The sequence below is a fragment of the Eurypyga helias genome, unplaced genomic scaffold (assembly GCF_000690775.1).
Source record: "Eurypyga helias isolate BGI_N326 unplaced genomic scaffold, ASM69077v1 scaffold309, whole genome shotgun sequence".
Lineage (NCBI taxonomy): Eukaryota > Metazoa > Chordata > Aves > Eurypygiformes > Eurypygidae > Eurypyga > Eurypyga helias.
This window is the reverse complement of record NW_010272466.1, coordinates 3,529-27,959: the sequence shown is the minus strand read 5'-3', so window position 1 is coordinate 27,959 and position 24,431 is coordinate 3,529. Positions and strand designations below refer to the sequence as shown.

Genomic DNA, 24,431 nt, shown 5'->3' with positions numbered 1-24,431 from the left:
GAGCAGCAGCCAAACCTAAGAAACACCACAAACACAGGTGACCACTTACTGTTTCTGTGCCTTCCCTTGGTGCAGTGGTTTTCAGCCTCTACTCTTTGACTTGATGACTAATGAAGCATGTGTTTTGAAACCCATTTACGTATGTCGAGCCCTCTTAGGGGGGAGTGCTTGGACTTGTATTGTCAATTTTTAAAAGAGGGAAGTTAACAGTGTGTCTGTATGTGTGTATATATATATAAAGTTGTGAAATCATTATCCTTGGTGTAATTGTGACTGACAAGTCAGTTTTTTGGGGAACATTGCTTCCTCTTAGATATCTTAGGTAATAATTTGTTTTACCCTTCCTATCTGGCATCTAATGTGGTAAGTTTTGTCTGAGTTGTCCAAGTAGTATATTTCACATTTAACAGGAAATCTTCAGGATGTCTTCAGGGTTACACTCACCTGTATGTTTGAAGTTTTGTGAAGCACACACTACATATTTCAATGATTGTAAAAAAAAAAAAAAAATTATTAATGAATAATACTACCAAAGTACATTCTTTTCCAAGAGTTGTTGGAAGTTTTTAGCAGAGTAATAATATAAGTGGTTTTGTTAACTGTATGTTTGTCTCCCCCATTCCTCATATTTATGGGTAATTTACAGGCCTGCTGTTACCAGAGCAGCACATGGTTGTGGTAGCAACTGAAGGTATCAAAATGCTGTGCTGCAAAGCTCTGTCTCTGCATGCACAAAAATACTGTGAGGCCTTGGAAAATGCACGAGGGTTGTCTGCTGGCCTCCAAGACAGTGTGATGTTGTTCAAAAAACACTGGGGCAAGGGCAGGGAGCAGAATACCTTCCTTTAGATAACTTTTATTGATGGAGAAGCCTTCTGAAACTATTTGATTGTCCTTCCTAGAAAAACGTGTTCATGTCCATCTGTGTGCAGTGCTGTCCTTAGCCCCCACACAACCTCAACAAATAAAAGTGGCATTTTAACTTTTTGTTACTCTGCAGTTTTGTTACAGCTTAAAGCTATCAACTTCATTCCTAAACGTAGATTAAATCCTTTCTATTTACTGTGTTAACTTGAGCTGAAGCTGAACGTGACCTTTATTTCCTTCAGATCCTCTGCACTGTGTCTGTTCTTGGTTATGAACAGTCAGTGGCCAGTCTATCACTAAGGCAGATAAGCTTCGTAATCATTTCTGTTGTCCAAACAACTCTGTTCTGTTTAATGCAGCTGAAATTCAAAGCTTTCTTCATCTTCCATGCTGAATGATACCTATGAGTGGGTACAAGTATGGAGTGTGCTACCACTACAAAGAAAATTTTCCATTTCCTTGATATTCCTTCAACTGCAATTTAGTAACAAAAAAAAAAAGCTAAAAAATATTATTGGCATTTACTTTCAGAGATCTACCCCTAGATCTGAAATTCTTCATGTGTTATCTAGATACCTAGAGTTTGGCTTTGCTTCCACTGAACCAGTAATGCCGGTGCTTTTTTTGCCTGTATACTTACTTTTCTAGCAGTCACAATTGTGCTCCTTCTGTTTTGTGAAGCATGCCCTATAAATATCAACAGCTCTACCCTAGCTGATTTGAAACTTGGTTTTGCCTTGTTTTTTTAACCAACAGGAAAATTAGTGTGGTTTAGAAATTGGCTTCCTTGAGAACTCTCCCTGGCTATCGTGTTTACTGATGCGTTGTATTTCCCTCTGTTCCCTATTTGCTTATAAGTTGTGTTGGCCTATGTTTGGGAAACACTAGGGGTTTTATGTCTAGAAACTGATGCTCCTCACACTGGCTCTGCCCAGGTTAAACTGCCACACTTTTACTGTTAGGTTGCTGTGCTTCCTCTGGCAGATTTCGGTAGGCATGGAGGAGGTAAAAACTGAAATGCACTTGTTGCATCTCTCCCATTCTTCTCTTTCCTTTCTTTTTCCCTAGTTACAGGTACTGCTGGAGGAAAGGCTGTGGAGAATCTTCCACCTCTTCAAAGCAAACTCAAGTTATTTTCTCAATTTGTAGCTGAATGGAATCATACACTTAGCTCATGGATGAAATTGTCATGTTTAGGACATAAGACATCATGCTGTTCTGCTTCCCCATGGTTTGATGTGTTGGCATCTTATCTAGCAACTACCTTCTTACATCTGATAAGTAGATAAAATGTAGCTATTAGATAAAAGGAAGTCTGTTCTACTAGTGAAGGAGGAAGAAGAAAATTATTTTCAGGAAGTTTGGAGTAATACAGTCAATTTTCTTACCGTTTTTATCAACACTTGAATTAAAATCAAGCGTTTACTAAGAGGATTGTGAAATCCTGTCTGCTCAGAAATGAAGACATAGTCGTACTTTCTGTTTAAAAAACATGATGAAGTCTAAAAGGTTTAGGACTGCGTTTCAGTAAAGCATTCAGCAGTATATTTTGTAATGTAGAGTGTATAATGGTATAGTCGTAGCTACTGAACTAAGAGTAGAAAGAAATGGAAGGGGTAGAAGGCTACTGTGGACTGAAAACAGACATGTTTGTTTGCATTACATGAGTTACGATCATTACTATAAAGTTTAATATAATCAAGGTGGTTTTTTTCTTGTGGGATGGTAAACATTTTAAATTATCTAAGTGGTCATTGGTTGCTGTTCTTCCCGCTTTATATTTCCCCTGCAATAAAAATGTTATTACATGGCCACCACTTGCAAGTGCTGGCTTCTTAAATATTTTATACACATAGTCTGACGTTAATGATTGGAAAGTAAACGTGTTCCGCTTACTGCAGATGAGAGGTGTGTTCACAAGGATGTTCCCCATTAAAAGAAAAAAAAAATGCCTTTTTCTTTACAGGTTTGCACTTTGTTTTAGACATCTGAGACCATGTTCTATGCCCACTTTGTCCTGAGCAAGCGTGGGCCGCTGGCCAAAATCTGGCTGGCGGCCCACTGGGATAAGAAGCTAACCAAAGCCCATGTTTTTGAATGTAATCTGGAGAGCAGCGTGGAGAGTATCATTTCACCAAAGGTATCTATTTTACACTTGATGTACTGGTAGCTTGTAGTGAAAAGAAGTTGGGTGTGCAGGTGACAGTTATTATTTGGGTCACTGAAACAAAATTCTTCATGTTGCTATATTGAAGGGTGGAAAGGTCTGTTCAGGTGGGAAACACTCTATTGACTTTGATTATGAAGGGTATTTTCTAATGCTAAAGTATAAGGCAGTTTAGTTACAACATGGTTTGCTTTATATAAATGAAGGACTTGTATCGTGATGTGCCATGCATCATTTAGAAGCAAATATTTGCAAGAGAGGAAAGGCCAGAATTCCTAAGAAGTAACTTTTAAAGGCCTTGACACTCTTTCAGCACTGTTGTTACTGGGAGCTGTAGATTTTTAAGATACTCTTGTTTATGTTTCGTAACGACGTTCAAAGCGTGTTCTGCTTAGCTACAGCAAAAGATCTGAAGTATTGTGATAGCTTGTGGTGTTACTGGTTACATGAGGATAGTTTTCCATACAACAAAACTACTAGTCTGTAGTTTAAACGCCTTGCTTTTGAAGCTTTTAGTCTTTGCTTTTCTGGGAGGAGAATAGAGAACAAAACTGAAAAAACATAACCCTTCTGGATGGCTGTTGTGAAAGCAGAGGAAATTTTGAGGAACTTATATTTTAAAATGTTTCTTTTTCCTTCTAGTACCCGTGAATTTTCCGTTTAAGAACTAATGGACTGATACAGCTGTGACTTTTGTCATGTAACAGATGTCTGAAAAGCAACTATTTGAAAAAGAATGTATTTATATATCTTATTGGTTGATACAATTATAACAATGTTTCTGTAATGCTACTGTGGATTGTGGAAGAACTGCTAAGTATCAGCAAAAAATATATAGTACAATCACAGATACTTACTGTTCCAGAACAGTCAATTGCTTCAGCATCAGGTCTGGAAGGGTTTAGAAAGAAGATGATAATCTTCATGGACTCACTAGTGAGGTGCAGAATTCCTTTACAAAAAGATAAATCAATAGACACACTTTCATATAGTTAACTTCGTGTCACACGTGTCAGCTGGAATATTCCAGAGATACTGTACACAACAAAAATTTTGAATTCTTCGAGGTTGAGGTTAAACCCTGTATGGCTTAATCTTTCTGGGAGACAGTTATTCCATGTATCCTTCAACACAAGTCTCAATGTTCTTTCAGACTAAAGTACTTCCCTGGAATCCTTTTAATCAGTTTTCTGTTCCGACAGCAGATACTTGGTTACATAGTAAAGCAGTGAGGTTAAGGAGGAAAGGAACTTAAGCTTGTTTGAATGTGGCAATGCTTGTTTATGGACGCCCCACTATTTCTCTCTGATTTTCTCCTTAACTGCAGGACAGAAGATGGAGAGGTAACAAGTAATAAGTTCTTAAGCAAATTTTGCTTAACCAAATCATACTTTATGGTTTTCCAAAGTTATGTATTTTTTTTATTGTTTTCAAAATTAAAGTGACAACGATGTCAGAATAAGATGTGGTAAAATGGATTTTGTCATGTCAGCTTTTTTTTTGTGTTTTTATTTTTGTTGTTGCTAGACAGCAGTGCTGGGGAAATCCTGGAGTGTTTATGGATGACCTGGCAAACACCAGTAAATTAATATGTAGAGTATCATCTTGACCTGTAGACTTTGCATTCTCTCTTCAGTTTTCTGCTGATTTTTATACTTGTTTTGGATGTTTGATCTTACTGCAAAACTCATGCAAAGCTGACTGAACTTTCATGACAGGTAAAAAAGTGAGGCTACATCTAATTCACTGATTGTGCAATATCTTTTTAGGTGAAGATGGCACTTCGAACTTCAGGACATCTCTTGCTAGGCGTTGTTAGAATCTACCACAGGAAAGCAAAATACCTTCTTGCAGACTGTAATGAAGCTTTCATTAAGATTAAGATGGCTTTTCGTCCAGGTATCTGTCTTTAAGCGCTCTCTGAAAAGTTATGTTCTTACGCAGTGATGTTTATTAAGAAGGTATGTGATTCTGCCTTTCTGTCTCTGTGGCAGAACTACATAAAGTTACACAGGATTAAAGGTGAAGTTGCTTTCTTTAGTGCTGCTTCAGGCTGGCTGTGTGACTGAGTTGCGTCCTGAAAAACTGCTTTTCATTGAAATCTGAACAAAACCTGTTCCTATTAGTGTTGATTCAGCAAAATCTCAGTTATGATTTTGGCTGTTGTTGGTGTGTGGTGCCAGACGGAAATACACTTCATGGTTTTTACCTTCTGTCACAAGTCTGAAAAAGGCCAGTTGCATGTGCTGAATAGAAGCACAGGCGGGCGATTGTTTCCATCAAGGGTAAAGATTGCCTTACCATGAGTTACGAAAGAAACCTAGAAGCAAGCTGGCTTATAACTACTTCTACATTTTAGTTTCTCGAAATAATGTGAACTGTAATGTGCACAAAGCTGTTTTCCCTCTTGTATGTGCGACACACAACTTCCCCCTCTATTGTTGCTTACCCTAATATTTTTCCATGAAAATAAGGAGCCATATTAGTACCTGAAATGACTTTCCATCCAGCAATTAATTACTTGGCTTACACACGGTTGATAGTTTTCTTTAATTCTGGCCTGGGAAACTTCTTTCCATCTGGAGTGTAGCTGTGGCGCTGACGCTGCTGGACACTCCCAGCCGCTGAATCATGAACCTCTCTGAGTTTGAGTGTAATAGATTTAAAAGCTGAACTTAAGAAAGCTTTTTTTTTTTAAGGCAAATCTTGAAAGTCAGCACAACAGAAAATTTGAGAAAAGTTGAAGTATGTAATGCCTTCATTTCCTGATTTTTAACGTTGTGATTGAGGCATTGATCTTCTTGTAGCTTTCAGTTGTGATTTGTTGACGGCCAATTTTTTGTTTACTGTTGTATTTAACTTCCCCCAGTGATGAGAACACATACATTTGTCTAATTTCACAAGGCAGTCTGTGTTGCCACCCCCAACAGAGCACATGTAGAAGGGGGGAGCACCTTAAAATGAGATTTGCAGAAAGTGGCATGCTGACCTGAAACAAGTTGAGGCACTTGTCTTTGTTCTCATTTTATCAGCTTTGTGGCTTAGGCATTGTCTTGATCAGGTCTGCTCTGAGAATCATTTACATGTTTTATTTTAAGCAGCTAACAGGTAAAATTATTGGATAGCCCTGAAAGGATGGATTAGGCTTCTTCATTCCTAGCCAAATACTAAGATGAGTCAACTACAGACTCATGCTTGTTCTTGGTCTCCCTGAACAGTGGTTCTTTGATCCATTGCAGAGGGGAGCGCAGGGGGCAGGGTGTTTCTGAAGTATCTGTACCTCAGAATTGCCTGTGTTGTGTCGGTCAGAAGGCAGAACATAGAGCTCAAATCTGCAAGCTACGTAAAGAATTAAACCTGCATTTCCCATGCACTTGCAAGTGTCCTGACCTCTAGGCCTTTGAATAACAGGAGGCGCCAACTGCTGGCACTTTTTGTGTGATGCCTAATTTGATAGTCATGCTCTGAGAATGCCCACTGAATAGCAGATTAAGCATCTCAGGAGGATGAGAAGAAGGTATGTATGTGTTTAGGTAATCCAGCTCTTTTAAATGCAGAAGCCGAAGAGTGTGTGTGGCCCAAGTACTGTCAGTACTGTGCTGGGATGTTCAGAGCTAATTGAACTAAGTGACCAGTAGCAAAGTAGCCTTACAGTGGTGCCACTGTTTTACCCAAACCAGGCTGTCGTGTTGCTACTGCATTTACCCAACCCTAATTATAGGATTAACTAGCTCATCTGGACCATCATGATAAAATGATTTTGAAGCAGGTACCTGCATAGTGTTGTGGTCACGTACGAAACTTGTGTTAGCTGCGCAGCTCTGCATAGTGCTACACAATTATTACAAAATAGTACCAGGGTTTGAGGCTATATGTTTTGAATTTAGACTGAATTTCAGTACTGACTTTAAGGTTTCTTCATAGATGTCTAGCATTGGTTCAATCCAACAGTTTAAAGACAAGAAGCTCATGCTGAGAGAACAGTGCTGAAGGCACAGGGAAAAATGCTGTCCTTGTAAGGAATGGGAGCTCACTCCAGTGTTCTTCTCTGCAGGGGTTGTCGATTTGCCTGAGGAAAACAGGGAGGCTGCTTACAATGCTATTACCTTACCTGAGGAATTCCATGATTTTGACCAACCGCTTCCTGATCTAGAGTAAGCTTGGTTTGCTTTTTTGTTTTATTTCCATGCAAATGATGTTTGGTTTCAGTTGAGGAGAATCTGGTTTTAAACAGCAAACTCACTCCTGAATTAAACAAAGAAGTCTGTGGGTAACCTGTATTCTGAAGTCTTAATATACCAAGCAAGTATGCAATCATCTTTGTATTGATTTTAAGTTCATAGTAGCGTGTAATTTTAACTGAAGCTAAAGCTGTCCTTACAGAAGCTTTTGAAAAATTCAGATATGTATTATCATGTTCTATTTTCCTCTGTGCAAGGCACTCTACATCACGTACGTTCTCAGGTTTGACAAGATTAGTTTTATGGCAGTGTCCTTGTTGACCTTCTGTAGTGGCACTTCTAATTCTTAAAACTTCTTAATACTAGTGGGTTTCTTCTAACCATACTAAGTTTACATCTTGAATAGTTCTTGATCTTTAAAAAATTAATGTTACCCTTTTGGATTATTCATAATGGAATTTCTGGGATACAGTTTGCTTTACTTAGTGTTCTGTTTGGTTTTATATTCAAATTAGGGTATATGCTAATTTGAAACTTCATAAAAATTCTGTGTTCTTCTAAGAAATGTACCTTAACACCACAGAATGTTAACTTGGTACTGTTACTAGATACAGTTTTTGATAAATTAATAGCTTTTGAGAGTGAAGGGGAAGAAGTCGGTGGTTAGTTACTGATTTGGCCTTTAAAATTAGTGGCCCCAGCATAGGAAGGAGTAAGGTTACTGATACGTTTCCCAGAAGCTAACACAATTTGTATGATGGGTTTTAACCATGAATGGTCTCACTGGTTTAAGTAGTGTTTTCTGTTCTGTATTCACCATTAGCTTTTTCATTAATTGACTTGTGTATAATGTACTTTTTAAAAACTGATTTCATGTTTATCTAAGCAGGCTTTTGTCTATTGTTAAATTTTTTAAAATGGAGATTGTTAATAATTGCCTTCTCTTTGTTTAAGTGATATTGATGTGGCCCAGCAGTTTAGTTTGAACCAGAGCAGAGTGGAAGAAATTACAATGAGAGAAGAAGTAGGCAACATCAGTATCCTCCAGGATAATGACTTCGGTAAAAATCTCGTGTATTATTAGGTGTCACTAAGCTAGCTTTGGTAACTGTACGGGTATGGTTTTGCAATTACTATGAAATTCCCACCACGTACAACCAAATTAGCTCAAACATGCTGTTTCCCTACCTTTTAATTTTTAGTTTGTACATGTCAGTTTTTCCAGAAAGCCTGTCCTCTAATATTCAGCAAGCTTTGAGCTGCCTCTATAAAGCTGAAGAATATTCAGTCATGTTAATTAGTGAAGTACTATGTCAATTATAATTTTCAAAACGTGGTGTGAATATGAAGTCAGTCATTGCTTTAATAATAGGCATGTTCTCAATCAGAAACCTTTATGAGATTTCTGCAGCTGAAGCAGTCAGTGGTGACTCTTCTTTCAGTACCTTTTCAAGGACAGTGTTCTAAGAATCAAAGCCTCAAAACTGTTGTATTTGAACATCTAGTTTCCAGAGTATTGTAATATAATCCATCATTTAGTAATCTTTTTGAAAGTACAATCCTGATACTGGTGGTGGTGTTGATCTGATACTGGTTTGTTCTCTACCTGAAGCCCAACCTTGGGGCATAAAGTACAACATTTTTTAATTCCTTGGAATTCTTTGGTTTCGGTGCAGCTAAAATTTAGTGGGATCTTGCTAAAATCAATTCAAATAAGTATAATAAAATGCTTTGAAGAGGAGATGGTTATTTTTATAATATGAACACTATTTTTTCTGTGGTATTGCTGGGCATAATTCATTACATCTTGTCATTAACTCTGCAATTAAAGTAACTTGAAATGAAGCTTGGGCTAGCTAATTAATCAGCAAAGACCCAAATCTAAGGTCTCTTGCATCTTGGTTGGATTTTTTGGGTTTTTTGGGGGTTTTTTTAGCATTTATAGCAGTGAAGTTGTGATCTTGCAGGTGACTTTGGGATGGATGATCGTGAGATGATGAGAGAAGGTAGTGCATTTGAGGATGACATGCTAGTGAGCACCAGCGCTTCCAATCTCCTACTGGAACCTGAGCAGAGCACTAGTCACCTCAATGAGAAATCTAATCACCTGGAATATGAAGACCAATACAAGGATGATAATTTTGGAGAAGGAAATGATGGTGGAATATTGGGTATGTTTGAGAAATGTTTTTCATCTGTCCTACTTTCTGCCTCAGGGAACACCGAGGAGGGGGTTGTTTCCTTTCTTGCCAAGGTCCCTAAGTTATGCCTTCAGCAATGGAATTCTGGTTTGAGTGCTGCAGCAATACAGATGATGTTAAATAGCATTTAATTCTTGGCATATTTCAAATGAAGTAAAATTAAATCATCCAGCGTTTTTTCCATTCTATGCATATTGCTCGTTAGGAAAAAATCAATATACAACTCTTCTTGTCCTTTGAATCCTTGCAAGGGTTTAAGATGTTGAGAACTGCACTGAGTGCTTCTCTCTGAAGTACCAAGAAACCTAGTGAGATGTGGCAAGTGTCTTGTAATAGCACCTCTGGTTGCTTTTGTGTCAGCATTGAAAGTATACGGTTCTCTAACCTTTGCACTATCTTTATCTGTGTTGTCATAAATTTGTCTGTACCTCGTTAATTCAGCTATACTTGTTCCGTGAGTTGTGGTTGCAAAGCTGATTGTTTCATATGGTGGTTTCAGATGACAAACTTCTCAGTAATAATGACGGTGGTATTTTTGATGACCCGCCTGCACTCTCAGAAAGTGGAGTAATGATGCCAGAGCAACCTCCCCACGATGATATGGATGATGATGATAACGTATCAAGTGAGTATGAGCTAGAGGTAGAATTACTTATTTTCAGGTAATTTAATTGGGATCCTAATGCCTTAAAAGCATGTTGAGCTCAGAAGTATAAAGTGTGGTAAACCACTTTAAGGTGTGGAGGAGGGAATGAGGAGGGTAGCATGGTTTCTTAACATTTTGACATAGTGCAAGACACTTGTTCTAATTGGCAGTGGGCGGACCAGACAGCCCGGACTCGGTAGATCCAGTTGAACCGTTACCAACTATGACTGATCAGACAACGCTTGTTCCCAACGAAGAGGAAGCCTTTGCTCTGGAGCCTATTGACATAACCGGTGAGTAAGCTGTTTGGGAATATTTTACTTGGGTCATCAGAGACCACCCTAGCCCGGTGGAATGGAAATGAACGTCTAGCACTGCTGCTGACTCTGCTGCTCAGTTGAAAGAAACCAGGGACCAAGTGCTGAATTCCTTTTATTCTAACAATAGTCTTCCTGTACGTTTCAGGTAGGTGGAGGATACTAGTGTGTAGTTTCTTCAGTCAGTATGTGTAGTGACCTGATACTGTAGATTTTGATGCTAGGTAAGGTACAGTGGGTGGGAATAGAACTCTTCATGTTCTTAACACAGTGCAGCACAGTTCTTGATATGCTGTGTTTGATGGCCAGGAGTGACTGACACTGAGAACGTGGGGTGTTCTGCTGCTTCGTAGCCTTAATGAATTGCTGAACTGGGGAGATGCATCTTTGTATTTGAAGTTCTTCAAAATAGTGAAATTCCTTGTCTTTTATGCAAGACTCTTTCCTATTTTAACTGGAACTGTGTTGGGCTCATTATAAAGTAGTAAGATCTGGAAGAAATGTAGATTGTCCTGTGTTTTCAGAGCGACCTCCAGGCCCGGAGTTACTGCTTGGCCAGTTAGCGAGCCGTAGCAGTGCCCCCTGGTGGCCAGCTAGCACAGACAGCGCTTGCCCAGAGCTCCGGGGGCTGCTGCAGAGAGCCAGGCCGTAAGCAATGTGCAGTACAGGCATTCTAGAGCAGGATGAGAGGTGCAGGTAAGAGAACCACCCACACTGACACTACCAAAGCTCAGGTAGGGCTTAGGGGAAAAGCTTGATGTGGCATTTTGACTCTTTAGTTAGAGGAACCTTATCCTTGGGGGTTTGCTCCTGAAGAAACATCAGCCTGACAAGAAGGCCATGAGGGAGGGAGGCATGTGCAGCTGAGGACATTGAGGCTTAGGTAGATTCAGTAGAACTATGAGTGCACACAGAAGAATTTTAGGTTATGGGACAGCACTCGTAGTGTTTGACCTTTCATAGTGCTTATAGCTTTTCATTCTCTCAAATCTAGCATTGCCGTAGATTACTGAGGCAGCTTTATACGTGGGCAAATAAGATCTATAGAGAACCTGCAAGATTATTCTGTAATGTGGTACCTGTTTGAGCTAACCTTCATTACTTGCTAAAAATCTCAACAGTCAAGGAAACCAAAGCAAAGAGGAAGAGAAAGCTGATTGTGGACAGTGTGAAAGAACTGGATAGCAAGACCATTCGAGCCCAATTAAGTGACTACTCTGATATTGTTACTACTTTGGATTTGGCACCTCCTACTAAGAAACTGATGATGTGGAAAGAAACTGGCGGAGTGGAAAAGCTTTTCTCTCTGCCTGCACAGCCTTTGTGGAATAACAGGCTACTGAAGGTAATGTTTTTGTGCATGTTCATTTCTAAATGGACTATATTCAGGATTGTGCCTCTTAGTGAACATCAGCATATGAATAGCAATATAGTAGTAGCAGTATTCATAATTTTAAAAAATCATTGAAACAACCAAGATGACACCAGTGCTTAAAATATTTATCATTTACTGAAGTAAATTAATTAAGGTGTTATTACTGTTGGAGAGAAGCTTGAAAGGGAAAATGAGATGGCCTATATTTGCTTGATGTAAATTAATTCAGGACACTGGGAGGTACAATAGTGAATAATGTAACCTTTCCCCTGTAGCTCTTTACTCGTTGTCTTACACCCCTGGTACCGGAAGACCTAAGAAAGAGGAGGAAAGGTGGAGAAGCTGACAACCTTGATGAATTCCTGAAAGACTTTGAAAACCCAGAGGTTCCCAGAGAGGAGCAGCAACAACAACAGCAACAGCAGCAACGAGATGTCATTGGTTTGTGTCTTGTGAAAGATGCTCTGCTTTCCCTCAGAGCTTATTTTTCTCTGTGTTTGTGGTTTATATTTTCACCAAAGAATATCAGTGAATCAAAGAGCTTTTCTAAAGGCTGTTTAGCTTGATATACAGTCTTTGACTTTAAATCGTCTTTTTTTTTTTTTCCCTAGAAGAAGACACTTAGAGATTCAGTTTGATCCAGTAGATTAAATGGGTTTTGGATTGGGTTGTAGGTACATGTGTACCAATTCTGTTTAAGTTACTGGGAAAGATATGCAGGCTGTAAAGAATTCTCAGTTCTTAACTAATAGCAGATTGGACTTAGTGTAATTTGAAACTGTATAAAGTGGTAAAACTGGGTTTGTTGTGGAATGTAGATGAACCCATCCTGGAAGAACCAAGTCGTTTACAAGAATCGATGATGGAGGGCAGCAGAACCAACCTGGATGAATCTGTTATGCCACCCCCACCGCCTCAGACGGGTGTTAAACGCAAACTGCAGCAAGTAGAACCAGAGCCAGTGTTACCTGTGAGTAAGATTTTTGGGGTTTCCTAATTTTATTTTTTCTTTTGAGAATGAGAAGTGGGCAGTGTATTTGAGCAGGGAGTGACACGGATTTGAGGCACTAGCTTTCTGTGGTGTCGTGAGATGGCTGGATTAGTATCAGTATCTTTGTCCTTGGGTAGTCATTGTAGTGTTTTTCTTAAGTGGGAAGCTTATTGAAACATTTAAAATGCAGGTAGGGTAAAGAAATGGCACTATTTCCTCCAGAAAAACAGTCTTTTGAGGAGTAAAGTATATTGCTTACAAAGCTGTCAAGTTCTGCTTGGCACGTGTGTACGACAAAAGGACTGTGCTAGCTGTACAAACCTTTTTAAGATAGTCCTGGTGTTCTAGTGTTAAGGGTTCAAAGAAAAACTTTGATTTTCAGGAAAGATATCCTAGTTGAGTATGAGTACGCTCAGAAACCAGCTGATACATACTTCTCCTATAAAAGCTGTGGTGCAGTGTGAAAGGAGGGGTGTTGAGGGACGTGGTTTAGTTGTGGTTATTAGCGGTGTTGGGTTAACGGTTGGACTTGATGATCTTGAAGGTCTTTTCCAACCTAAATGATTTTATGATTCACTGTATTTATGAAGGGGAGAGGAAATGGACAAAATAAAAGGTGGAGTTTTTTGAGTGCTTATGTGGTGAGAAAGGTCCTGGTCTATGCTTTCTTCCTCATATTTGTGCTTTTTTTAACCCCACTTTTTAACTTGTTTCATGGCTAATGGGTTGCTCGCTGTAGAATGAGACTGTTTTAATTTGTAACATCTAAAAGGGTGGCAGCTGCTGCTCCTTTTGGCTGTGTCATTGGGTGAAATTAGCATTGACTGTGCTGAAGTCGATGCCGTTGGTGTGTTGGGAATTCTTTGATCACACCAACCAGATCAGGCCTCTGGCAACATAACCTGTGTAGCAGTACCTGCTGTATGAGACTAAAACAGGAGTTAGGGTATGCACAGAAACAGTTTCAGCTGTCAGGGTAACTGTACTGGCGAAGAGGTGTATAGATTCAGGGGGAGAATACTGTATGTATCTTACTGAAACTGACCATATAAATCCTGTTAAACTGCTTTTCTGGATTTTCCTCTTGGTACTTCGGAGTAGAATTTGAGCACCAAAGTCACTCGTATTTTTTGAAATTTTGACATACTTATGTTTTAATTCCTTCTTTCTTGATTGCAAAAAACAGCATTTTGATATTCTGAAGATGTCTTCCTCCAGTCAGTTAGTGTGTTCATGTAGCACCGCATCTGGCTACGTGGGATCTTAAAATTGCATGTGCTGATCCAAGGAATGAGATCAGTAGTTTGGATAGCAGGCTAAGTGAAGTTATTGGAAAGCCTCTTTCCTTGTAGTGGTATCGTATCATAATTTCCTGTTTGAGTAGAATATAGAGAATTAAAAATACATATATGGACAGCAAAACAAAACAAATGACTTTTTTTCAAAAATGAAAAATTCTGACAAATGGCTAAGATTTAGAGACTTGGATTTTGTGAATCTGGTTTGTCGCATCCGCATTCTGTTGTAAAAGCACTGATAAAATGATGCTATCAGTTTAACTGTACCGTGTTCTCCTAAAGCATCCACCATCACAACAACTGGAAATACCACCTGTAGAAATGCCTCCAGAGGAGCCCCAGAACATCTGCCAGCTAATACCAGAGCTAGAACTTCTGCCAGAGAAAGAGAAAGAGAAGGAAAAGGAGAAGGAGGAGGAGGAAGAAGAGGAGGTAAGAACTCTATTTAGAAAGGTTTCATAAATCTTCAGTCCTTACTTGGGAAATTATAACCTTTGGAAATGTAGATTTTAAAATTATTGCGTGACCATTCTGTGTTACTTATAATATTCCACTTTACAAATTGCTTGTACGTTCTGCGTTGAGTAGAGGGTTCTTCTGTTCTCACGCATGGTTGGATGGAACCACTCTGTATATTTGTGGTGCCTTATACAAGATGTTCTTAGCTTAATTTTATGCTTCCATTTAAATAGCTCATGCCATTTAATGACAGTAGATTTTTGTAAGAAAACTGTCCACGTGCTAAAATGTGGTAACTGAAGTTTCTTAGCTACAATATTTAATATTCTGTGAATATCACAACAAACTTCATTGCGTATTTTTTGTTCTTCACCCAAAGTGCATAATATTAGCTTTTTAAAAAATGTTTTATTGTTGGAAAAAGAATGTATTTGGACATGTGAAGTTTCATTCTGTAACAAGTCACATGTACAAAGAAATGTGAGTTATTCCAGTCACTTTAGCTGATTTTCCTAGCAATGAGAAAAAGCTGTTAGAATAAGGGACCTACAGCGATGATCTGGTCCAGCGGCCTGACCACCTCAGCACGGTGCTGGATGCAGAGAAATGTTACTTTAGTGGCAGTACAGGGAAGAGGAAGAAATACATGCTGGCATCTTAATTTTGGGAAATAAAGAAAATTGGCCAAACAGGTTTTCTGCACAGTGTGAGGTTCAAGACTGGAAACAAAGCAGATACCGCTTGCATGTGTTTCATGGTGATCAGGTTTTCTGCACAGTGTGAGGTTCGAGACTGGAAACCAAGCAGATACCGCTTGCACATGTTTCTTTCATGGTGATTTTTTTTAATTGCTGCCTTGAAATGGAGTTCTTGATATAAAAGCCCGTGTAACACATCTTTTGTGAACAAGTACTGTTGTGTGTAGGGGAGTGCCTCACAGGAGGTGGGGAGCTGGGTCGTTGCAGCTGGCCTTCGCTGCTTTTATCAACAATCTGTTTTTCTGTTCAGTGGTTCTCTTTCCAAGGCAAATGAGAACATCCCTCTCTGTGTTAATGTTTGCAAAACAAAAGCATTGTTGATACTGTGTTCAGTACTAGCAATCCTAGATTAGACTGAAGTGTCTCTTCTCATTCAGCTGTGATGACTGAATGTCTTTGTTTTACTAATTATCAGCGTAAGGTTTTGAGGTATAATCGTAGTGGCAGGCTACCTTATTGCTGTACATCAGCTTCTGGGTGTGTCTCCCTCCGTCCCACTTCCTGCCTCTCCTTGATGTGTCCCGTGACTCAAGTTGTCTAACCCTTCAGGCTTGATGGAAAAAAAGCTGCAGTGGTATCTAGAAATACCTCTTTCACTTCATAACTCAGTGGATGAAAGTGTTACTGGTTTGTAAACACGTGAACTTTGGCTGCTTGCAGGAAGAAGATGGCACAGGGGGTGATCAGGATCAAGAAGAAAGGAGATGGAACAAGAGGACTCAACAAATGCTTCATGGACTTCAGGTACACATGATTTGCTTTCTCTTGAAGTAGCTTTTGAGTGTGCCACCAACACTTTTGACCTGGGTTAGAAGGTCAAGAAAGAGCTTTCTTTGCAGTAGATCTTAGACTTAAAACATCAGCTCAGAGGGGGCGGAATATGCTTGTAACTGATAAAATAATAATAGTCACTTTAAAAAAAAAATGCAAGTAAAATTTCTTGCTTAAGTGTTTTTGAAACTTTATGGCCACACCTGGTGTGTGAGTAAGACTCACAGAAATTCAAATTTGAAAGTAATTGGATTTGACTGTGGTTTTAATGAAACCTTGGAACCTCTGATTTTGTGCGGTGTCACCCTAGGCAAACCTAGGCAAGGTCTAGGGATAAAGCCGCATTACGGGATGTTCACTCCAGGCTAGGCTAGTTTGGAAACTCGCACGCTGTGATAAGCTGCGTCTGTAACTGTGGGAATCTGGCGTTGGCTGAGGTGCAGCATTACTTTTCAGCGTGTGGCTTCAGTCTGCACAGACAAATAATCTTGGTAGGATGGATTCTTGCTAGCTAGAGCTAAAGAGCTTTTTTCTAATAAGATAATTAAATACACTTATATACACTTGAATTTAAGTGCAAATTGCTGACCACTTGCATCTAAGTCTCTGGGTACTTCGTATGTTCTCAGACCATCTTTCCCTTTCAGTCTAGTTTGCGTTTCCTACCCCATTGTTCCCTTAAACTTTTTGGAAGCTCCTGAGATTTACTGTCACTGAAGCATTTCAGTTCCATCTCTCTAAGCTGCTTTTGTTTTCCAAAGTCAAGCCCACTTTTTTGTGAAATCAAAGGGCTCCACCTCTGCTGAGGGAAGCTCATTGTCATTGCTGTGTCTCTGAACTTCCAGGACAGTGGATTTGGTGGGAATGCTGCAGTTTTCAGTAAACTGAGATTTAGTAGAATTTCATATTCTAATAAGTTTTTCAAAATATGATATAATCAAGTAAAAGCTTTACACTTCTGGAAAAAGTTGTTAGAGTTATATGGTAGAAATTACTTCCTTACGTCTCTAAACAATGAAAGCTTAATTTTAAACTCCTAAATAGGCTTTAGGACACTTAAATGCACTTAAACTTAGTTCAGATTACAACGTGAACTAATGTGATGTAAGTTCTTTTGTACACCTGCAAGAATTCAGCTAGTTAAGTGATACTGTCCTCAGTGGTTGTTGTGGTTTAACCTTGGGAATCGGCTCAGCCCTGTGCAGCTGCTCGCCCGCTACCCCGTGGTGGGATGAGGGAGAGGATTGGAAGGGTAATTGCAAGAAAACTTGTGGGTTTGGGTAAAGACAGCTTTTAATAGGTGAAGCAAAAGCTGCTTGCACAAGCAAAGCAAAACAAGGAATTGGTTTGCTGCTCCCAACAGCAGGCAGGCATTTAGCCATCTCCAGGAAAGCAGGGTGTCACTACACGTAACAGTTACTTGGGAAGACAGTGCCATAGCCCTGAATGTGCACGCTCACACCCCTCTTTCCCCCAGCTTTGTATACTGAGTGTGACATCACATGCTGTGGAATATCCCCTGGGTCAGTTGGGTTCAGCTGTCCCGGCTGTGTCCCCTCCCAGCTTCTTGTGCCCCCCCAGCCTGCTGGCTGTATGCTGTAAAGCAAAAACGTTTTTCCCCATCCAAAACAGAGCGCTGTATGAGCTGCTGTGGAGGAAGTGAGCTCTGTCCCAGCCCAAACCAGCACAACTGTTGTTGAGAGTCTCTGTTGAAGTGTACAGATGTTCAGTCAGTATTGTGTCATGTTTTCCCCTCTGAACGCTTTATCACAGTCTCTGAAAAGAGCTTCACAATTCTCTTTGGACCATGTTTACGCTTTTTTTTTTTTCCCCTACAGTTTTTTCTTCCCTGTACCCAAAAGAGCATCACACTGGATGGCTGAAACATTAAGTCTGTAATGAGATTGGAAGTTAAGATCTGTTTAATATAAAGTAATTTGGTTTGGCCAGCCTAATATCTTTTCATCTAGTAGATATTCCAGAGCAGATGGTTCTGGTTTTAAATTGAAGACGTCAGTTGTTGTTCTAGCCAGCACACAGATGTAGTTTCCTCTTTTCTTTTAATATTCTGGCTAAGGCTTTGAAAAAATGTAAGTGACTTTGGGTACTCAGTTTCAGAGAAACAGAGGAGATTTAGAAATAAACAGGCTTTCACTTTGGGAAGATTATGCGAGTTTTGGAGAACCTTAGCTCTTGACATTTTATTTCAAACAATAGATTGTGAGTATTTTCCAAGCTATTTTTATTTTGAGAAATAAACCAGGATTTTTATTCCTGTTTAAAAATTTGTCCTGTAGTCAAAAAAGACTGGCTAGCTCTTGGTGAGAGAGAGAAAATCCTGTGCTGCACTGCAATGTTTCTGGAATAAGTTATGCAGATTCAAGATTTGATGTGTTTCCTTCTCCGGAAAGCCTACTTGGTTCCATTTAGATACGATCCACACAGAACTCTTCGCGTACATGTTGTAATGTTCCCATCCAATGTCAAGTCCTTCCCAACCCTTCGGTGTCCTGGGGGTGATGACAAGCAGAACCTTGCCAAGGGATGTTCTTGTTTGTGTGTAATTCTCCGTTTTGATTTGTGGTATCGATGTTTGTGTTTTGCAGAGAGCTCTCGCTAAGACTGGAGCGGAATCTATCAGTTTGCTTGAGCTGTGCAGAAATACGAATAGAAAACAAGCAGCTGCAAAATTCTACAGTTTCCTGGTACTTAAAAAACAGCAAGCGATAGAGCTGACGCAGGAGGAGCCTTATAGTGACATCATTGCAACACCCGGTCCCAGATTTCATATCATTTGAATGGTCAGGTACAGCAGAGCTAGTGGTCGTTTCACTAGTGTGTCCGTGCATTGCCCCATCTGTAGGGCCCACAAGACCATTGCAGAAAATTTTAGATTTTATTGTCTGTATAAAGTCCTTGGTTTTCTTTTTGGGGTTATTTTGGGGTTGGTTTTTTTTTTTTCAATTTACCACTTAAATGTCTAGTGAAACTGCTGGGTTGGGTGGCTTGAGTTCCAGCTGCAGAAACCAGACAGCTCAAGGACCCTGATGAAGATTGTTAAAACAGAGCAGATGTGTGCAATATTGGTGCATGTAATGTTGGGTATCAATGAAAACGTCTTACGATAATTTGACTAGTTGATTCAATAGTGGTATTTTTAACCGATACAAGTAAACCTGAATGGCCAGCCAGTTGTCTGATTCAAAAACTCTGCCAAAATCGTCTTAAAATGTTCGGTCTGCTTCTCATAGCTGTGGGTTTTTTCCCCTTCCCTAGATCTTTGTGCGTCCCGTGGGTCTCTTAAAGCTGCCGGTAGGAAAGGTAGTGCCTGTTAGGTCAGCTTGTGTTGTCACTGCGTTTTTGCAGTCGGATCTTTGTAGCCCTTGATGCTAAGGGGGAACGGGTGTCTGTGGAAAGCGCTTCCTCTGCGTGATGCTGTCGCATACGTGGAAGGGTGGAACACGTGTTAAGTGTTTTAGATGAAACATTCCTTTTCACTTGTCACCTCATTATTATGGTCCACTACTGATGATGGCTAATTACTGTTAATAAGCATCAAGTAAGAACTCTAGTCATTTCATTTAAACGTTTTAAGATATCAAAATGCTTTAGGTTTGTTAGAGCTGTATATAAACTCCAGACTTTTTAAGAAAAGCAGACTTCTAGATTGTAAATTATCTTATTTTTATTGAGCAGGCAGCTGAGGAGAAGTTGAACAGATTTCCTTTGTAAAGATGCAAAATTCAGAGACCACCTGTACTGAAGGGGCAACGCCCTTGCATATACAGTACAAACGGGCACAGTTCCACGTAATCGTGTAGTGTATTAATGGCTCTTGGGATCTATTTATGGTTTTCTTATCAGTTTTTCCAATAATGCACACTCCGGTGTTCAAAACATTTTACCAGTTTTGCAGAAGAGGTCCCTTTTTGATTTTACTTACAAAGAATGAAACTTTACTGTTAGACCAGGTAGTACCAGAAATTATGTGAATATGTTGATTATGGAAACCTGTCTTAACTTTTTTTAGGGCAAAATTATTCACACTGAAGGTTCTGGTTTTAATGTTGGCACTTTGGTGAAATAATTTTGGGACTCTGAAATTTCAGTGTACACTCAACTGTAAAATTATGTGAATGTTTAAAAAAACACCCATCTGAGACTCCGTGATGACCGTGTTTTAATAATCCTGGAAAAAGTTAATTGTATAAAGTTCCTGCAGCTTTATTTTCAACATGATGTGCCTGTAAAACCATGGTTTTCCCCTTTGTAAAAAGAGACATTGTAGATAACTTGAATGTTTAATTATAGAAAAGGTCATTAGTTTCTTGTTACACATTTTTAGTCTGGTTTTGTTGCTTTTCAAGGTTAATATTCTTGAAAATAGTTGATGCTGTTATGTATAACTTTTCTAATAAAAGTTGTGGTATAAGCTGTTAGGCGTTAGCTCTGTGTCTTGCCTGAGCACCCGTCGTTCCTGTCCCAAGGAGCACTTAGAGCTCGCCTGGCTGGGGGCAGGGAGTGGAAGCGTAACGATGTCGCTCCTTGGGGGGTTTCGAGCATGAGAGTGTGAACAGATCTCTTGCCGCTGGGAAGGAGGAGTTACTGTACTGGCCGTAGCGTGGTTTTGCTCGTGTTCCATCCTAGGAATGCCTGTGGAAAATGAGGGGAGACTGCCCATGGAATGTGATTCAGCTCCATGTTGGCCCTTTCTGAATGGCAGAACATACCCAGCTAGAATTCCTTTAGCTCTGCTGTTCCCTTGCTTCTGGAATTGCCTCGGCATGTGGGTGCTTCTGGAGTGATGTGCTGGACACCGGGGTCCAAGGCTCCCTGGGGTTACCTGCAGAGCTTGCAGGGCGCAGGGTGGTGAGTTCTGTTCCGCACGGGCTGTCTCGGGAAGTCGGGGAACTGGCCTGGATCCAACAAGCCGACGTAACCTGGGCTTCGCGGAAGGGGCAGTATGGCTTTGAGCCCGCTGTGGGAGCAGTCGGGCTGAGCTTTGTCTGTCTGGCGGGACGCGGGCTGGCCCGTGCTGAGCCAGCCCGAGTGTGTGTGTGTGTGACTGGCCTGCCTGGGAGCGCGTGTAGGGCGCTTTTATCTCTCAGTTTTGCTCTTTGTTGCACCGCTGTGATCAGCGCTCGGGGCAAGCTGATCGTGTGTGGATGTCTGCTCCCGATGGCGCTGAATGTAGTCTGAGGCAACGAATGCCAGCGCTGCCCCGTGATGTACGGGGTCTGTCACTGGTGGTGAATGTGGCCTGCTGGTAGCACTCCCAGACCTGCTGTAGGGCGCTTTTATCTCTCAGTTTTGCTCTTTGTTGCACCGCTGTGATCAGCGCTCGGGGCAAGCTGATCGTGTGTGGATGTCTGCTCCCGATGGCGCTGAATGTAGTCTGAGGCAACGAATGCCAGCGCTGCCCCGTGATGTACGGGGTCTGTCACTGGTGGTGAATGTGGCCTGCTGGTAGCACTCCCAGACCTGCGCCTCTTGGAAAGCGGGCTGGGTGTTACGCACCGGTCAGCGGCAGAAAAAGCTCTAAGGGATGCGACGGACAAAGCGCTTGCTCCCTGTCCTGCTCCTCTGTCAGCAAGAAGTGTACTTCCCGGCTCTCGCTGTGCACAGACGGTGAGATGCAGGAAGGCTATCTAGCACAGCGTTTGTTTTCCCTCTGACTGCTTTTCTAGGAGTACTTAAAAGTACAGCATCTGCATTTTATTACAGTTCCTCTTCAAATAAGTGTCTAAACGGTTTAAAGAATTCAACCATAAGCATTTGGTGAGCCTGTACTAGATAAGCAGCCGCTTTCCCAGCAGTTGGGTGAGTAACACCATCTATTTTCAGAAACCCATCTCCTTGTGAGGGATTTAGATTTGGTCGATACCATTCCAGTAAAAGGTATTCCTTGCTGCTGCACCCTTCAGCCTGGAACGTCTGGTGCGCTGCACCCGTGAGGGAGGGGCCTGCTGCGAATACCTCTCTGTCCTGCGCCTCTGCTCTGCCTGCAGATCTCCAGCATTTACATCAGTGACTACTACGCAGGCTTGGCTCTCCAAACTACTCCTTTTTGGTGGGCGAAAAGGAAAACGGTTCGCGATCGTAAGGAAGTACTCCGTCAAGGAGATCCGGTTGTTGGATGAATTCCTGCCCTGCCTCTCTGACCACCCTGAAGACGTACTGCTCCCGTTCTCCCTAGAGAGAGAGCTCTGTTCGCAGTCCCACTGGTGGGAGGGTTGTTGGATGAATTCCTGCCCTGCCTCTCTGACCACCCTGAAGACGTACTGCTCCCGTTCTCCCTAGAGAGCTCTGTTCGCAGTCCCAATGGTGGGAGGGAGGAAGGCGGGTAACGTTACCTACAGCTGTAGGTTAAATAGCGCTCCCCTTCTGGGAAGGGTGCGAGTAGAGGGCTCTTTGGGAGTTATTTTATGAGGCAGGTTCAAACTTCAGCTGCTAAGTATTGGCTGAACTGGAACTTGTGTGTCAGGATTTTAAACCAACTAGGTTAGCAACTTCCCTGGCAGCTGTCGTGTGCAACTGCTTCAGGGACGTCGTTGGAGGGTCAAGCATACGGTGTTGGGAATGTTGAGCTGTGCCCATCTTTGGCAGACACATTGCCTTGGCTGCTTTGGTGGTTCTACTTAACATGCTCCTACATCTGCAAGTAAAGGAAGTCACATCTCGAATCCTGTGTTCAGTTTTGGGCCCCTCACTGCAAGAAAGACACTGAGGTGCTGGAGTGTGTCCAGAGAAGGGAACGGAGCTGGAGAAGGGTCTGGAGCACAAGCCCTGTGAGGAGCAGCTGAGGGAGCTGGGTGTGTTCAGCCTGGAGAAGAGAAGGCTCAGGGGAGACCTTGTCACGCTCTACACCTACCTGAAAGCAGGTTGCAGAGAGGTGGGTGTTGATCTCTTCTCAAGTGACAAGCAATAGGACAAGAGGAAATGGCCTCAAGTTGCACCAGGGGAGGTTTAGATTGGATATTAGGAAACACTTCTTCATGGAAGGGGCTGTCAGCCATTGGAACTCATGCCCAGGGACGTGGTGGAGTGAGCGTCCCTGGAGGTATTTAAGAGAGGTGTAGATGTGGTGCTGAGGGACGTGGTTTAGTGCTGGCCTTGGCAGTGTTGGGTTAATGGTTGATGATCTTAAAGGTCTTTCCCAGCTTAAAAGATTCTGTGATCCTAAGTCAGACTTCACAGGGCTATTCTCCGTTCCCTATTAACACCCCACTGCCCCACATGTGTCTGTGGGGTGGTACGTAACAGATTAATTTTTGGGGGAGAGTGGAGTTCTGGTCTGTTTCCAAAGCTCTTAAGTGTCCCCTACTTGTGGAACATGTTTCCTGAAGGGGTTATGAGGTTCCTGCTTGTGCACTTTTAAAGGTTTTTCTTCTGTTACACCCACAAGAATGGGCTATGCACTGTGAACTTCTGCAGGATGAATACGCAGAAAAGCTGAAAGACCAGGAAATAGGTTGTCCCAGCACAGAGGGAAGATGGGACAATTATCTGCATTTCTTGCAAACCTCTGAACATGTGACAAAGCCACTGGACAGACAAGAGCAGGAGGTAGAAAAAGGGAAGGTTTTCCCTTGTTATTCTCACAGGAACTGTTTTTACATTTGTTTTAGTTCAAGACATTTTCATGCAAAGTCCAGAAACTCAGCTGGGAGAAAATACTCCTATTAGCCGAACACTAATGTTTAATGTTGTGTTATAAGTAGAATCAAGTGCCAGAAACTTTCTGGGAGAACACAGCCTCCAATTTCATTTGGCCCTCGCTGTTCCTCAGCAGCCAGGAAGGATGCAAGCAGTTTGGCTGTCATGAGCTAGGTCTCTGCATGTCCTCCCTTCCCCGGCCCTGCTGCGTTCCTGCTTTGCCCAACTTCTGTTTTCAATAAAAATATTAACATGGGCTGAAACTAAACGCGAAATAATCAGGGACTGTGTGGTTGACCTTTAATCATGGATGTTTATAAATGTTGTTTGACGCTGATCAAGACTGCGTGGGATGAGAAACACAGGTCTGCCCGTGACACTTAGAACCCTCTAGAGCAGAGCGGGGTTTAAAGCCAGCAGGGACTCCATGCAGGGACTCCTCTCTAAGTGAAGCTGTTCTGCTACTTTCTTGGAATACGTTCCCCCTCCTGCCTTGCAGTGCCCAGGTAGGGCTGGCGGTTACTTGTACAGTTTGGTTTGGGGATGGTGGGAACTGATTTGGGATAAAACCCACCCAAAGAAACGTGGGTTTTCTTCCTCCAGCTGGATCAGTTCCTACCTCCTGCGCGCTGGGCAGCCAGACAGAAACCTGTGCCAGCATAACACAAGAAGCACCAGGCAGGAGAAGAGGGAAGGGAAGGGGTGAGGACTGCCTCCCGGATGGCTGTGCCAACTTCGTCGGTG

General features: G+C 41.5%; 1 protein-coding gene across 1 annotated transcript; it reads left to right on the top strand.

Annotated features, from left to right (window-relative positions):
- Positions 1–2,834: 2,834 nt before the first annotated feature.
- On the top strand, positions 2,835–20,470 carry RAD21 (RAD21 homolog (S. pombe)). The gene is made up of 13 exons (XM_010159116.1): positions 2,835–3,007; positions 4,804–4,933; positions 7,089–7,188; positions 8,170–8,276; positions 9,183–9,386; positions 9,916–10,041; positions 10,233–10,355; positions 11,501–11,724; positions 12,030–12,195; positions 12,573–12,724; positions 14,326–14,475; positions 15,921–16,004; positions 18,638–20,470. Exons 1-13 carry the CDS (start codon positions 2,864–2,866, stop codon positions 18,827–18,829), a joined length of 1,902 nt encoding a protein of 633 aa, XP_010157418.1. The 5' UTR covers positions 2,835–2,863; the 3' UTR covers positions 18,830–20,470.
- Positions 20,471–24,431: the final 3,961 nt, after the last annotated feature.